Source organism: Herpailurus yagouaroundi, unplaced genomic scaffold (assembly GCF_014898765.1).
Source record: "Herpailurus yagouaroundi ecotype Mexico unplaced genomic scaffold, PumYag 189, whole genome shotgun sequence".
Taxonomy (NCBI): domain Eukaryota; kingdom Metazoa; phylum Chordata; class Mammalia; order Carnivora; family Felidae; genus Herpailurus; species Herpailurus yagouaroundi.
The window spans coordinates 14,428,639-14,445,754 of record NW_024412420.1 but is presented as its reverse complement, the minus strand read 5'-3'; the positions used below and the strand labels follow the sequence as shown (position 1 = coordinate 14,445,754).

The 17,116-nt window shown below is 43.6% G+C and overlaps 1 protein-coding gene across 1 annotated transcript in view; it reads right to left on the bottom strand.

Moving 5' to 3' along the window:
• The window catches only part of CASC3 (CASC3 exon junction complex subunit), a 22,081-nt gene extending 6,382 nt beyond the window's left edge, over positions 1-15,699 (bottom strand). The window contains exons 1-7 of the mRNA XM_040497435.1: positions 15,415-15,699; positions 15,019-15,046; positions 14,640-14,677; positions 3,034-3,192; positions 2,792-2,943; positions 2,134-2,310; positions 1,262-1,947 (exon numbers count right to left, since the gene is read on the bottom strand). Of these exons, the coding sequence (XP_040353369.1) occupies positions 1,262-1,947; positions 2,134-2,310; positions 2,792-2,943; positions 3,034-3,192; positions 14,640-14,677; positions 15,019-15,046; positions 15,415-15,645 (1,471 nt within the window). The 5' untranslated portion in view covers positions 15,646-15,699. The remainder of the gene's footprint in view (positions 1-1,261; positions 1,948-2,133; positions 2,311-2,791; positions 2,944-3,033; positions 3,193-14,639; positions 14,678-15,018; positions 15,047-15,414) is intronic.
• Between the last annotated feature and the right edge of the window lie 1,417 nt (positions 15,700-17,116).

Genomic DNA, 17,116 nt, shown 5'->3' with positions numbered 1-17,116 from the left:
AAAAAAAAAAAAAAAAAAGGAAACTAAGGAAAAGATCTTTTGATCTACCTGGCTGGAGGGAAAGATGGATGGGCAAGAGCCTGGTAGATAGGTCCTGGTTTCTAGAACTCTGCTATCCAACGTGATATCCAATAGCCACATGTGGTTATTTAAATTTCTATTAATTAAAATTGCAGGTTCATTTCCTCAGTCACTCTAGGCACATTACAGTTGTTCAAAAAGTTCTTACACTATAGAAAACTCTATTGGGTAGCCTGGCTCTAGATTAAGGAAATTAGGCTTTCCTTTCAAAGAGATTAGAAAATTCTCATCCAGGGGTACCTGGGTGTCTCAGTCCATTGAGAGTCCAACTTTGCCTCAGGTCATGATCTCATGGTTTGTGGGTTTGACCACCGCATTGGGCTCTGTGCTGACAGCTCAGAGCCTGGAGCCTACTTCAGATTCTGTGTCTCCCCCTCTCTCTCTCTCTCTCTCTGATTCTGTGTCTCCCCCTTCTCTCTCTGCCCCTCCCTCGCTTGTGCTCTCTCTCAAAAATAAATATTAAATATCTCCCCCTCGCGGCCCCCCGCCCCCACGGGCACGCATACCCCCTCTCTAAAAAAAAAATTAAAAAAAAAAAAAAAAAAACCCCCCCATAAAAAACATTAAATAAATAAATAAATAAATAAATAAATAAGAAAAAAAAAAGAAAATTCTCATCCAAATTCAAACGAGTAAGTATCTGCCTTCAAATATTTAACTATTAATTCATATAATAAGAACACTGCCACTCTCTTCCAACTTTCCCCACAGAGAATGGGTAAAAGATTGTGCATTCAGGAGGTCAATATTGATAACTGGTCAGGTAGGCAAAGTAGTGGGGTAGTCTTGGGTAACAGATAAAACTTCTCTGAGGTCTTTGTATGAATATACCTATGAATATATTTCTTTCAGTTAACAAAAACAAAGCTAGGGGCACCCGGGAGGAGTTGGTTAAGCATCCAACTCTTCATTTCGGCTTAGGTCATGATTTCACAGTTTGTGAGTTTGAACCCTTTGATGGGCTCTGTGCTGAAAGCAGGGAGCCTGCTCTCAGAGCCTGCTTGGGATTCTCTCTTTCCTTCTCCCCCATTTGCACATGCATGCACTCTCTTAAAAAAAAAAAAAAAAAAAAAAAAAAAGATATTTATCAGACACTATATCCCCAAGACACCTAATCCCATGTCCCCAAACTCAGTGATGCTCAGGGAAAAAAGTTAGTCACTAACCCTAAGGTACCTACCCCGAAGCTCACGTGGCTGTAGGAACGAAGGCTGCCCTGGACTCCAATTCTGTTCTGTTATATTTAGTTGTGCCACATCTTGCTCAAGTCCACTTGTAGTTGAATCCACTGGAGCCTCCCAGGCTCCAGTCTTAGCAGGTGGAGAAGGGGTAGTTTCTGGGACTGGAGGCGCTGGGTTCAGCCCTTCAGGTGGAGGGGGCACCTCCTCTGTAACCTTGACTGCATCTCCAGCTTTGATTCTCGTTCTTCTTGCCCGGGAATAGGATTTCTTCTCAATAGGCCTGTCAGGGGCTGGTGGTGCAGCATCAGGAGCAGCAGCTGGAATCTCTGAGGCTGCCTCTTCCTTCTCAGGACTGCCAAGCACTTGAGCATCAGCTTCTGGAGATGGATCCCTCACAGGAGTCTGCTCTAGGCGCCGTGACCGGTAACTGGCTTCATGTTTAACAGTCTCACCAGATCGGCCACCATGCTGCCCACCAGCATCCACAGGCCTAAAACCAGCACGACCTTCCTTGAAGCCCCCAGATCGAGAGTAATTCCTGGGAGCAGACATCCGGCCAGTACCTGCAGCATTTCTGTTAATAAATGTCCTTGGTGGTAGGGTGCCCCCAGGACCCTGATGGCGATGGGACTTGTTTGGTCGCTCAACAATCCAGTTTGGATCTCTTTGCGGAGGACTCCCAAACCTGAATAAATGGAATGGCAAAAGTCTTAAGGAAAGAAATAACAAAAGAGATGAGATGACTAGAGATATAAACTGAAGGTCAGGGAGACTTCACCCATTCCTCACCGACTGAATGACAGGCTGAAATGGCATTTAGAAAAGCAAAGGTCTCTCTAAAATATAAATATAAACTGCAAAATTTCCTCACCTGGGTTTCCGGATTCTTCGGGGTTTGATGTCATCAGGATTGTGAGCTGAGCGGATGTCATAGCCATAAAGAGCAATGAGCTCCTGTCGAGACTTTGGAGCCTGTTCATCTTCCCGGAACTTATCATGCTCCCAGCGACCCTCATCCTTCCATAGCTTTCGCTGTCTCCCTTTGGGTCTGGATAAAACCAGGAAAAAGTGTCTTAGGCTGGTAGATTCCATTATATAAAGATGTTCACAAAAAAATAGGGTTGGGCAGAGAAACAGTAGGAACTTCACTGGTCTTCCCATTTTCCCAGACAGATTATACAAAACCAAGAGTGAATCACAGAGCCTACTGAGCTCAAATGTAATAAGGGACAAAAATGAGGAAAGACTTCACTTCAAACTACTCAGCACCTTGGAAATAAATATCTCTTGCTTATAAGGCAGCCTATGCAACTATTTCATATCCCAGAGTCTTGAGCCTCAAATTAAGGAAGGCAGTGGAAGTGTGGGTCTGGATCCCAGCTCCTCCACCAAAAGTTACCAAATATCCTAAGCCTCACTTTCCTCAAAAGATAATCATAAAACTTAAAGTACTGTGAGCAATAAATTAGCAAAGTGCTGGGCATACAGTAAGCACTAAATACATACTAAGCAGCAACAAATGGTTGTACCTGACTTCCTCCTCCTGGGTTTGCCCTCGAAGATCATGCTCAAAGAAGAGCCCTTTCCGGGGTATGTATGCTGGGTTCTTCCGATCCTCATCATCATCCAAATGCTTAGGGCCTTTTTTACCCACTTTGTTCTCCACAGGCTCTGTGCTCTCCTAGAGGACAGACAAAGGGCTCCTTATTCTCTCCAAGGTTAAGAGTACTTATTCTGGCCCCCAAAATGGAGGCCTGTGGTGGACACTGACCTGTCCATCCCCACTCTGCCTCTCTCCAGTTACAGTGCCTTTGGTGTCAGGCTTTTCTTCTCCCTTCTCTTCTTTTGCTGAACAATTAGCAGCATCATTGGCTTCTGATTTCAGCTCCACTTTGGAGTTTTCCTCTTCACTGTATTCCCCTTCTTCACCCTGAAAAAAGTTCCCATCAGTTGGAAATGGTGCATTTTTACTTTCCATTCTTTTTTTTTTTTTTTTTTTTAAGTTTATTGAGAGAGGGGCGCCTAGGTGGCGCAGTCGGTTAAGCGTCCGACTTCAGCCAGGTCACGATCTCGCGGTCCGTGAGTTCGAGCTCCGCGTCGGGCTCTGGGCTGATGGCTCAGAGCCTGGAGCCTGTTTCCGATTCTGTGTCTCCCTCTCTCTGCCCCTCCCCCGTTCATGCTCTGTCTCTCTCTGTCCCAAAAAATAAATAAATGTTGAAAAAAAAATTTAAAAAATAAAATAAAATAAAATAAAATAAAAATAAAGTTTATTGAGAGAGAAAGAGAGCATGTACATGAGCAGGGGAAGGGCAGAGAGAGAGGGAAAGAGAGAATCCCAAGCAGGTTCCATGCTGTCAGTACAGAGCCTGACACAGGGCTCCAACCCACAAACCATGAGATCATGACCTAAGTCAAAACAAAGAGTTGAACCCTTAACCGACTGAGCCACCCAGGTGCCCCTTATTTTCCATTCTTTAGGATAGAAACATTTTCTTTTTTTTTTTTTTTAATTTTTTTTTCAACATTTATTTATTTTGGGGACAGAGAGAGACAGAGCATGAACGGGGGAGGGGCAGAGAGAGAGGGAGACACAGAATCGGAAACAGGCTCCAGGCTCTGAGCCATCAGCCCAGAGCCTGACGCGGGGCTCAAACTCACGGACCGCCAGATCGTGACCTGGCTGAAGTCGGACGCTTAACCGACTGCGCCACCCAGGCGCCCCAGGATAGAAACATTTTCTAATGAACTTTTACTACCATGTAAGAATTAAAAGCAAACATATCAAAACTCTTACTAAAATTTCTAGAGGATGGGGCGCGCGCGCGCGCACACACACACACACACAAAACACAATAAAAAATATACATATGTATACTTATACAGATCCGTGTAAGTTTTCCAGGAAGATATGCAAGGAAATGTTAACCATGGTAGCCTCTGGGGAAGGAGCCCAGGATATATGAAAGAGAGGCTTTAAACTGCCTAGCATAAAGGGGCACCTGGGTGGCTCAGGTGGTTAAGCGGACAACTTCAGCTCAGGTCATAATCTTACGGTTCATGAGTTCAAGCCCCACATCGGGCTGGCTGCTGTCAGTGTAGAGCCCGTTTCAGATCCTCTATCCCCTTCTCTCTCTGCCCCTTCCCAACTCACAGTCTCTCTCTCTCTCTCTCTCTCTCTCTCTCTCTCTCTCTCTCAAATATAAATAAACATTAAAAAAAGTAAAAATAAAAACTGCCTACCATACAAAAGGAGCTTAATCTTTGTTGATGATTCCTCTCCCTCTTCATGGATTATTTCTTAAACATGCAGTGCCTAAAAACTACACTCTAACTCAAGCTGTGAATTGTCTCATCTCAGAATAGCTTAGAGCAGAGATTCCCAACCTTTTAGATTATGTGGACCTCTTGTTAAACTCCAAAATTTTCATGGATCTCCATTAGACAATAGCTCATATAACACCCAGTGACTGAAAAAAAACATATTAACAATTTCTATACATTCAATAATACTTCAAAAAAATCTACATTGTATTAACTTGTATATTCAAAACCAGTAATACAAAGGTGGGAGATGTACATTTAGTCTATAAATAATATGAACTGAGCTAGTGAATTTGCAAACTCTGTAATAACCCTATGATTTTTCAAGGCATTTATTTACCCTCAAATTGGGAAATAATGGCATACCATTTTTTATGTCTGTGATACGAATACTCAACTTTCTGCAGCATGAGATCACCTTAGCCAACAACTCAGCCCAGAATTATGTAATTATAAAATTTTGGCTTAAAAAACTTGTTTTTAAGATTTTATTTTTAAGTAATCTCTACACCCAACGTGGGGCTTGAACTAACGACCCCGAGATCAAGAGTCGCATGCTCTACCAACTGAGCCAACCAGGCACCCGTGACTTAGAAAGCTAGAGAACTTGTATGACCACTGCATTTTAGAAATGAAAACAAAGCTCAAGTGCTTTCTTGCCTCTCCACATCTCCTTTCCTCTCCTGCCACATCAAGATTGGATAATCCTGCTTGTGACAGAGAAACTGCTGAGTCTATCCATACCGAAGAGGGTCCTTAGGCCATCTACTAAATAGGGGCCACCAGAAAGGGTTAGGTAATAAAGGTGTGGCTAGTTCTAGGGAGAGAAAAGGAGCAATTAAAGCTTATGCTGAGGGAACTGGCTTTAGAATACTTTCATTTCAAATTCCTCTCAGGATTTGGGCCTCCAGAGGCCAATCTGTAGGCTGGAGGGTAGGTTTAGAGACCTGAAGACAAAGAAATGGGTTCAAAGGAAGGTGGGCTAGTCCTCACTGCTGGGTTAACAGGTCAGGGTGCCAATACCCCGCTGCCACCTGGTAGATAGGTGCACACTAATCTTATTCTCCTACTGGGTCTGACGCTTGATCTATACTAGACTTGCTCATAACTCCAAACTCATGCTAACATCAGGAATGTGATCAAAGAGTTCTACTGTGAGATTCCTGATAAAGCAAAGAAGCTCTAAGTTTCTACCCTTTCTTCAAATAGAGTGGCATCTGCCCAACTGGCCCAAATGAGCCAACTAATCCTCTTCCCTACTCAGCATCTGGGTATTTCAGCCTCTAAGTGTTTTGGGTCAGATTCCTGAAAGGTGATACTGTTATGAAACCCACAATTAGAGGAAGACCACACCCACACTATAAGGATTAAGCCTCTACTCATAGCTTTTTTTTTTTTTTTTAATGTATTTATTATGAGAGAGAGCAAGTGAGTGGGGTAGAGGCAGAGAGAGAATCCCAAGCGGGCTCCGCACTGTTAGTGCAGAGCCCAATGTGGAGCTTGAAATCACAAACCGTGGGATCATGACCTAAGCCGAAATCAAGAGTCAGATGCTTAACTGACTGAACCACCCAAACGCCCCTACCCACAGCTTTCTAATAACCAAGTGTCCTTGATTCTTCCCATTTCCCCTCATTCACAAGAAGTTTCCCCTCCTCTTAAGATGGGGATGGGCGGGTGGTAATCATTCAGTTCTTTCCCTAATCTTATGTTCCCTGTAAGTTCTAAAGCAGAAATTTCAAGAATCTTATTCAATATGTATATGTGACCTTCATTCATTAGTCCCCACCAAACAAACACACAGACACACACAATGATTTCAAACATCTTAAAATAGTATCAGCATGATTATGAGAATTTTGTTTTATGCTCTGCCTCCTCTAGTCCATGGTGGAATGTCAAATGAGGGAATTCTTTTATTCCAAATGAGAAACTAATTTTGTTTCCAGGGCAGGACAGAAAGATACAAACAGCAGTGCTGAGAAGACTCCAAATTAGTCTGGTCTAACTGAAGACAAAAAGGTGCTACACCAGGATCACACTGCTTTGGCTAAGGACTGACACCAAATCCTTTTCCAGAGACAAAACTCCTCTTCAATGAATACTCTCCCCAACTCTCAAGTCTAGCTCTCCCTTGAAGCCCCTGGTAGCTTTCTCACACAGAAGTTTTAGCTTATTCTTGCATTCCCTATGTATTTCAGAGTATAAGACAAGAGTTAGTGTCTTCCTGGTTCTCAATGTCTCTTCTAGATCTAAGTTATCCAGCATCATTTTAAACTCCTACTCCCCTGAGGCTCCTATCACCTAGCTATATACCTCTATGCCTTCCTTGAGCCAACCCTGCCACAGACTTGGAAGACTAGCAAGATGCTCACTCTTCACCTCTGCTACAGGCCATCTGTTTCCATGACCACACTCCAGACAAGTCTTATCTGGAACTGCTATACATTTCTTTTTTAAGCAGGCTCCACACCCAATGTGGGGCTTGAACTCACGACCCACGACCCTGAGATCAAGAGTTGCCTACTCTGCCGACTGAGCCAGACAGGCACCCCTGCTATACATTTTATTTTTATGCCATATATTTTTTAAAAAGTAAACCTGCTCCTCTTTAAAACTCTTCAATACTCCTTTGATCAAAACTACCACATGCAGGGGCAGCTGAGAGGCTCAGTTAGTTGGTTGAGTGAGTGACTTCGGCTCAGGTCATGATCTCATGGTTCCTGAATTCCAGCCCCACATCAGACTCTGTGCTGACAACTCAGAGCCTGGAGCCTGCTTTGGATTCTGTGTCTCCCTCTCTCTCTGCTCCTCCCTGATTCACGCTCTCTCATAAATAAATAAACATTAAAAAATAAAAATAAAAAACTGCCACATGCAAAAAAAAAAGTTAGACCCCCACCTCACCCCATATACAAAAATTAACTCAAATGAATCAAAGTCCTAAATTTAAGAGCTAAAACTATAGAACTCTTAGAAGAAAACAGGAGTTAATCTTCATGACTTTGGTTTTGGCATGGATTCAGCCTTCTTAGATATGACATCAAAAGCACAAACAAAAAGAAAAAAACAGATATATTAGACTTCATCAAAATTGAAACCTTACACCATTAAGAAAGTAGAAAGAAAACCCACAGAATGCAGAAAAAAGATTTGCAAATCATGTATCTGATAAGGAACTTGTATCTAGAATATATTTTTACAACTCAATAAAAAGACAACCCAACGAAAAAATAGGACAGTCCTGGGTGGCTCAGTCAGTTAAGCATCCAACTTCAGCTGAGTCATGATCTCACAGTTCATGGGCTCAGGTCCTGCATCGGGCTCTCTGCTGTCAGCACAGAGCCTGCTTCAGATCCTCTTGTCCCCTTCCCTCTCTGCCTGTCCCCTGCTTGCATTCTCTCTCTCAAAAATAAATAAACATTAAAAAAAAAGGGGGGGGGGGCCCGGGGTGGCTCAGTTGGTTAATTGTCTGACTTCGGCCTAGATCGTGATCTCGCAGTTCATGAGTTCGAGCCCCGCGTCAGGCTCTGTGCTGACAGCTTGGAGCCTGGAGCCTGCTTCAGATTCTGTGTCTCCCTCTCTCTCTGCCCCTCCCCAGCTCATGCTCACACTCTGTCTCTGTCAAAAATAAATAAAATTAAAAATAATAATAATAATAAAACAAGTTTAAAAATTGTCTGGGATTTTCCCAGGATTCTGGGAAAATGGCAGCCGCAGTTTTTGATCTCTTCTAACCTCCACATGAAATGAGAGCTTCTAGACAGCAAAATCAAAGCCCTTTAAAGGCTTTGGACGTTTACAACAAAACTAGGTTACAAGGTATTCCCCAGACCTCAAAATACAAGCACACAGAAATAAAGCACGAACAGCCATTAAGACCTGCACCAGACTGTGTCCGTATTCAAGAAAGCAGAGTAGTAAATGGAACTGAGAACAGGAGAACCCTGAACTAATCAACAGGTATTTATTTAACAGAAAGCGAAACTGAAAACAACAGTTGAAAGTAGGAGGAGTTTTACTGTCTCCAATAGTGTTTGAATGTAAGGGTCCTGCAGTAAGAAGCTCTGAAAGGGCTCGAGGGGTCTAAAATCTCTGAAATCTTGCAACCGACCCAGCTGCCAGGGCTGCCTTCTAGGATAGGGTCCCACACCAAAGAGAAACTTGAGAGGACAATCCAATTGAGCAGGAGAGGAGCAGAAGGAATGAAGAGAAGCTACAAAACAAATTAGGAAAGGGAACAAGAGCAGGAAATCACAGAAAGCAATCCACCACTTTTTTTTTTTTTTTTTTAACACTACAGGAAAACAACAGAAAGAGCTTTATGAAGTCAGAAAAAGCTACTCTGAGCCATATGTCCTTCTAACAGATCAGGAAAACTAATATCACATAAAATACAAACCGGTAGCAAAAACATAGAGGTCAAATCCTATATAAACTTATCATGAGAAAGAAAAAATAAGAACATTCTACAAAGAAAGCATGACAGAAGACAGACATATCATATAAAAAGTGTAACTTCATTTCAAAAAAGCTAAAAAGGCATTAAGAAAATTAGGTAAGGTATGAAAGAACATCAATCAGAGTTAGAAAAACTCAAAAACGAAACGAAAGAACTCAGGAAAGTACTAGAAATTTTAAAAAAATCATTTCAAATACAAAGCCTAAAACTAGAAGAAACACAAGAGTGAATAAACATAGTAATAACACCTTAAGTAAAAATAAAAGTGATAAGGAACAAAGTATTTTTAAAAATCAAGAAGTAAAGGAAAAAAGGATTAGAAAGAAAGGGTCAAATACTGAAGACACACATAAAATACTTAGGGGGCACCTGGCTGGCTCTGTTGGTTAAGTGTCCAAATTTGGCTCAGGTCATGATCTCAGGGTTTGTGAGTTGGAGCCCTGCATCCAACTCTCTGCCATCAGCACAGAGCCTACTTGGGATCCTCTGTCCCTCACTCTATCCCTCTCCCACTTGTGAACATACACTTTCTCTCTCTCAAAAATAAATACACATTAAAAATAAATAAAACAAAATACTTGGGATAGGAGTTCCATGACATATTGCAGAGTACATCTCATACCTGTGAACACCAACCCAGAGCAACCACCACTAGACAAATTCTAATATAGTTACTGGACCTTAAAAAATATATACTGGGAATACCTACACACAAAAAAGCAAGTGACCTATAAGGGAAAGAAAATAAGTAATGATTAGTTTTGTTCAAGATAAAATCTTTGTTTCATGTTGTCTTTCCATGGATCTGGAAATAATTTGCAGGAAATACAAAGGACAGAAAAGGCATGTTGGGTTGTACTACGAGTGAACAATCATCAATACCTTTTCAACAGATAAACTGTAAGGAAAAGAAAGGGATGAAAAACTAACCTGTAGACTAAGAGACCGATCAAATTTGGGGCACCTGGGTGGCTCAGTCGGTTAAGCGTCCAACTCTTGATTTCAGCTCTGGTCATGATCTCATAGTTCATGAGTTTGAGCCCCACAACAGGCTCCATGCTGATAGTGCATCAATGGAGCCTGCTTAGGATTCTCTCTCTTCCATTCTCTGTCTCTCTCTCACTCTCTGCCCCCCCCCCCACCACTTGCGCACATGCGCTCTCAAGATGAACTTAAAAAAATAAAATCAAAATTATTATTTTTTTTGAGAGAGCGCAAGTTGAAGAGGGGCAGAGAGAGGGGGACAGAGGATCCAAAGCAGGCTTTGCACTGACAGCAGCAAGCCTGCTGTGGGGCTTGAATTTATGAACCTTGAGATCATACCTTTAGCCAAAGTCAGATACTTAACAGACTGAGCCACCCAGATACCTCAAGAGAGATCATACTTTAATAGGCAAGACTGAACTGTAGCGTATAGGTATATAGTTAGTAATCAAGAAGAAATGCAAGCAATGGATTACTATGAAAGTCAGGATACCAGGCTTTTTTCTGTAATATAATCTGCTGTCCATAGAAACTTTTTCTATGCTGTCCAATACAGCAGCCAGTACCCACAGCTAGCTACTGAGTACTTAAAATATGGCCACCGCAACTGAAGAACTGAAGTTGATTTTAAGTTAAACTAATTTAAATTTAAATAGCCACATTTGGCTAGTGACTACTGTATTAGAGCAGAACTAGACTTTCTTAACTTTCAGATGATATATATACTATATGTTGCCATTTCAAAGTCCCACAAGTCCCTCAATTTCAAAACATCCAAAATTTAACCCACCATTCTTCTTCCTAAAATCTCCTCCTGTGTCCCATTCTTTTTTTCTTTAAAAAAAATTTTTTTAACGTTTATTCATTTTTGAGAGACAGAGTTTGGGCGGGGGGTGGAGAGAGAGAGAGACAGACAGACAGACACAGAATCCGAAGCAGGCTCCAGGCTGAGCCGTCAGCACAGAGCCCTATGCAGTGCCTGAACCCACAAACTGTGAGATCATGACTTGAACCAAAGTCGGATGCTTAACAGACTGAGCCACCCAGGCGCCCCGTTCTTTTTTTTTTTTAATGTTTTATTTATTTTTAAGAGAGAGAGAGAGAGAGAGAGAGAGAGAGCGAGCGAGCGCGGGGCGGTGTGAGTGGAGAAGCAGAGGAGACAGAATCCAAAGCAGGCTCCAGGCTCTGAACTGTCAGCACAGAGCCTGACGTGACACGGGGCTTGAACTCATGAACCGCAAGATCATGATCTGAGCTGAAGTCCGATGCACAACTGACTGAGCCATCCATGTGCCCTTCTCGTAAAATGTTATTTTTGAGAGAGAGAGACAGAATGTGACTGGGGGAGGGGCAGAGAGAGACAGACACAGAATCCAAAGCAGGCTCCAGGCTCTCCACTGTCAGCACAGAGCCCGACATGGGGCTGGAACCCATGAACCACGAGATCATGACCTGAGCCAAAGTCAGCTGCTTAGCCAACTGAGTCACCCAGGCACCCTTCCTATGTCCCATTCTCTCTCTTATTCATCAACCTGGGCATCCCTTTGACTCCTTAATTCAGGCTCCACATTCAATCAATCAAGAAGTTCTGTTAGTACCACCTAACATGTCTCAAATCTGAGTCCCACTGCCATGTCTCTTCTGTAGGGTACCATCATGTTCCCTGGCTTGTCCTAACAACCTCTTAACCGGCTCTCCCTGTCCCAAGTCTTGCCTCACCCACAATTCATCTTCTTTACTTAAGCCATCAGTAGCTTTCTTTCCTTGCTATTAGGGTAACACCCAAACTCATTTACATACAGAATGGTGAGATGCTATAAGTTCATAATCAACAAACCTCACTGAACACTGCATTCTGCGTAACAATCTTTCCAGGGTTTCCATTCTCTAGTGACTACTGCAAACATTCTTCACCCCAAAACCTCTCATCTCCCTTCTACTCTTTACACATTAACTTCATCACTGACTTCAGAGAAAATAAGTCATCTCATCAATCACCACATTCTATGAATTCCATTACCTAAATAGCTTTCAATTCTGTCCACTTTTTTCCTCCCAAGTTAATTTATTTTAAGAGATAGAGCTCAGGAGGGGTGGGGAGGGAGGGGGAGGGAGGGGGAGGGGGGGAGGGAGGGGCAGGGAGAGAGGGAGAACCCCAAGAACGCCCTGCACTGCCAGCACAGAGCCTGACACAGGGCTAGAACCAACAAACCCGCAAGATCATGACCTGAGCCAAAACCTAGGGTCAGACACTTAACTGACTGAGCCACCCAGGTGCCCCTTGATCCTGTCCAGTTCCGTTTTCATTGCTATCACACCACTCCACTCCAGGCCACATATACTGCTCGCCTCAACTTGCACATTGCTTTAGCTTTTCTGCTTCCAATTTTGCTCCCCTCAGATCAACTAAAATTGCAGACAAAATAACGGTTATAAAATAATAATTTTTGGGATGCCTGGCTGGGTCAGACGGTAGTGTGTCCAACTCTTGATCTCAGGGTCATGAGTTCAAGCCCCATGCTGGGTATGGAGCCTACTTAAAAAAAAGATCTCAAATTTTACTGTGCATAAACATCAACCTGGGATCTTATTAACATATAAATGTCTGAGTCTTCCCTTCCTCTGCAAGATTTTGCTCAGAACTGGCCAACTGGATTTTCTGAGGCAGGTGTCCCTTGGATCTGACAAACACTTCTTTAAAATTTAAGTCTAATTCAGGGGAGCCTGGCTAGCTTGGTCAGTGGAGCATGCAACAGTTGATCTTGGGGTTGTGGGTTTCAGCCCCACGCTGGGTGTAGAGATTACTTAAAATCTTAAAAAATAATAATAAAATAAGGGGGCGTCTGGGTGGCTCAGTCGGTTAAGCGTCCAACTTCGGCTCAGGTTATGATCTCACAGTTTGTGGGTTCGAGTCCCACATCGGGCTCTGCGCTGACAGCTTGGAGCCTGGAGACTGCTTCGGATTCTCTGTCTCCCTCTTTCTGTCCTCCTCTACTCATGCTGTCTTGCTCTCTCAAAAATAAACATTAAAATAACAATAATAATAATAATAATATAATAAAATTTAAGCCATCAGTATTCATCACATACTTGGTGAAAACCCTGTTACGCTTTCTCACTTCCTTACGCTATAATCCAAATACATTTTAATCTGGCCTACAAGATATTTTAAGATTTGGACTCAGACTCATCACTTAGCACCAGTCATGCTAAACTTTTCACATCCTCCAAATCGTCATGCAGTCCATTCCTTCTAGACCTTTTTCCCAGTGTTCTCTCTGCTTAGGATATTCTGCCTGGCTAACTCCCACTCACCCTTCAAATCTCTATTTTAACATCCCATCCTCTGTGTTTCCAAATACCCTAAACCCAGTTAGTTGCCCCCACCAGGTGTTCCCAAAGCACCCTATGCTTCCGATATTATGACACTCACCAAACATTACTGTAATTACTTGTCTATTTTCTCCACAAGGGAAGAACCATGTCTGTCTTTTATTCCAGTGCTCAGCACAACTCCTGGCACATAGCAGGTACATGATGAAGAAAAGGAACAAGTAAATCCCTCGACAATCTTGCCCCTGTTCACTAATTTGCCTTTATTTCTGGTATCTGTCCCATACCTATTATGTCCCAGCCACATCAAACTATCAGTTTCCAAATAATTCAGTCTACTCTCCTGTGTCAGGACTTTCACAGCTGTTGTTCCCTCTGCCTAGAACATGGTTTGTCTAACTCCAACTTATTTTTTCCTGACTACCTAAAATGGATTCAGTACTCAGCCATTAATACCCTACTTAACCCTGTCCCCAGCAGTTGTCACCAAGTCCTAGGATTGCCTGCATGTTTATCCAACTTCCTTACTAAGTCATTCCTAAAGACAGAAATTGTGGTATAGTGTTCACTGTTGCATTTCCAGTGCTTAATGGAAATCTAATACACAGTAACAGTTCTACAAAATCTACACAATGAACCTTTGATCCACAATCCAATTCCTTCTGTTTATAATCCCATGATCAAAATCCAGAACTCAGGACTTTATTCAACAACCCCAGGAAACAAACAGCCATTCCCTGGTAGTTCATCTCTGGTAGTTCATCCAACCAAAATAAGATCACAAAAGCTTAGTTTATGGAAATTTTCTCCTGAATTTAAGAGGGAGAAAGCACCCTATAAACTGAGGGATGTTTCTGATACAAACCACTCAGAATCCTGCCCTTTTAAGGTCTTCAGACACACTTGAAAAAAAATATCCAACTGCCTGGTTTCATTCTGTAGGTAGCATAAAAGGAACTGCCAAAGATCCCGTGAAGGACTTCAAGATGTTCTCATTCTCTAATTTAGAACCTTATTTTCCGCAAACAGAGTGAAAAACTGACACTAACAGTGTATCACATGAAACCTAAAGAGGCATGCACCAAATTTCCCTCACTCTAAACAAGACCTTTTATAACAGTTTTTGAAGAGCATAAATGAAGAATGCACAAGAACAGTAACAAGTGGGTCATGGTACTTTTGAACCACGGGTGTATACATGTTTTTAAAATACGTTAAAAACAAACAAACCATTTTCCAACCTAGATAACAGAGAAAAAAGAACCTGTTACACTCACTTCAGAGTCTTCTGCACTTTCATAATCCGAGAGAACAGCTGAAACAAAACAGAAATATGTAAGGGAAAAAAAAGGCAACAGAAATGATTATCAATACATTTCCTGATTGCTTTTTGAGTCAAGCTAAGACTCTAACTCAATTCTGACATCAACCTATCAGGGAGATAAAATTACGGTCCCTATTTACAAATGGGAAACAGGCTCAAAGAGCGATTTGCCCAACATCATACTGCTAAAATGTATGCTCACAAGCCCTGTGCTACAAAGAGCCACGTTATGGCACTTTTCCCCCACATCCATAACAGTCTGACAGGATGTCAACTGCTAAAGATAGGTGATCTGAGTTTACCGGCAAAAAACTTGTCATAATGCTACTCACCATCGCCCTCCATGCCATCTTCACTCTCCTGAAGGAAAGGAGATGACATGGGTTAGTTCCGTGATTTCCAGAGGGTGGGGAGCTAAAGACTCAACACAAAATGGTTGAAAAGGGAGATGAGGAAAGGTACATCTTTAACAAATAGCAGCCGAGGGAGGTCCGATCTCTTCACTTCCAACCCCAATTTCTGAATAAACATCCGCTTTTCATCTACAGCGGCTCTACCCTTCCCCTTGACACCCCAACACCTCCTCCTCCCTTGGGGCTCCGGATGCACACCGCACTGGGATACCTCTCTTCTCTAACACGATATGCCCCAGCATCTACCATCAACTCCCAGCCTCGCATCACCACCTACACCCCGCCCCCCGGCCGGCCCCGCCCGCGCGCACTCACACATTCCGACTCCTCGGCGCTCTTCGCCCCCCCGCTCTCCACCCGCCGCAGATGAAGGGCCCCAGCTCGGCCTCCGCGCTGAGAAGGCAGAGAGCCGCTGCCACCGCCTCCAGCGCTACCGCTGCAGCTCCCGCCGCCCCGCGCCGGGGAGCCGCCGCTGTCTGAGCCCGATGCGCCAGACTCCTCGTCCTCCGTGTCCTGCGAAGCGCGCTGCCGCCGACGATCCGCCATCTTACGGAAAACGGCCGCCGCCGGCCAGCTCCTTACGTACCGCGCCCGTCGCAGGGGCTGCCGGGAGGCTTGAGAGCTAGTCCCAGCATGCTTCACGTGCGACACTGGCCGCCGCGCTTTTCGGGAGGAGGGGCTAGGGGCGGGCACCCTGCGGCACGTTTGCGGCGAGCGGGATTACGTAATCCGTGTCGTGCGGGGGGCGTGCCGCGACCCCTGTCTTGCCTGGGGTAGGCCCCCGCGAGGGTAGCGGTGTTCCTCGCCCAGCCATCTTGGGCCTTCCGAGTCGAAGGCGCTCACCTGTCACAGCTTCACTGCGGCATTGGAGCTGTTTCAGGCTCTTCTATTTCCGTTTCTCGTTTCTACCTACGTTTGAAGCAGATCGTTTTACTGCATTCGTTTGCTTAGTAAAATCACGAGTGAAGGTAAACCTCTAAAGTCTTTGTGGTGCGTCAGAATTTGCCACAGCAGCCCATTTGAAGCTAAAGAGCGAAGGAGAAACCGGTTGTCTGCAGTGAAGCTCAAGGACTTAGTGTTGCAGCACACCGTGTTTTCTCACTTCCTCTTCCTTCTTGTATCTCCCCCACCCCCATCCCAGCTATCACCTCTCCCAAAGTGCAGGCTGGTATGATGCTAGACTTAACCAAGATTTAGAACCGATTTTAAAAGATGAACCGCCGTTGGTTCAATTTCCTGACATGATTTCCTTCTTAAGGGTTACCAGACAGGTAGCTGAGGGGAATGCTTTGATTTTGGCCAGGCATTTGCCAGCAGTGAAAAAAAAAAAGGTGTATTTTCTTTGGACCATAGTAAATACGTTCAAGATGTGTAAGGTATTAGTGTACCTACAGGAGTGCACATTAATAATATATATCAAACAGAGAAAAGTCACTATGGCATAGTACAGGATTCTATCCCATGTAATATTTTTACAAGGTATATGGTTAAAGATTCTGATGTTTACCAAATTTGTAGACAATACGAAACTAGAAGGCATTCTGAATGCCTTCACAGATTCAGGATCCAAAAAGATCTTAACAAGTGGCCAAATGTGACATGTTGTAAATCCAGCTCCAAAACCCAGCTTCCAGAGTCCAAAAATGGAGGATGTATGTATGGAGGAAAGAAGGGGAAAGGGAAAGGAAAAAGGAAAGGAGGAAAAGATTTGGAGGGCTTTTTCTATCACAAGGTAAATTGATGCAAATAAGGCTGCCAAGTTTAGTGTGTAAATAAGAAAAATGATGGGGCGCCTGGGTGGCGCAGTCGGTTAAGCGTCCGACTTCAGCCAGGTCACGATCTCGCGGTCCGGGAGTTTGAGCCCCGCGTCAGGCTCTGGGCTGATGGCTCGGAGCCTGGAGCCTGTTTCCGATTCTGTGTCTCCCTCTCTCTCTGCCCCTCCCCCGTTCATGCTCTGTCTCTCTGTCCCAAAAATAAAAATAAAAAAAGTTGAAAGAAAAAAAAAAAACGAAAAGTG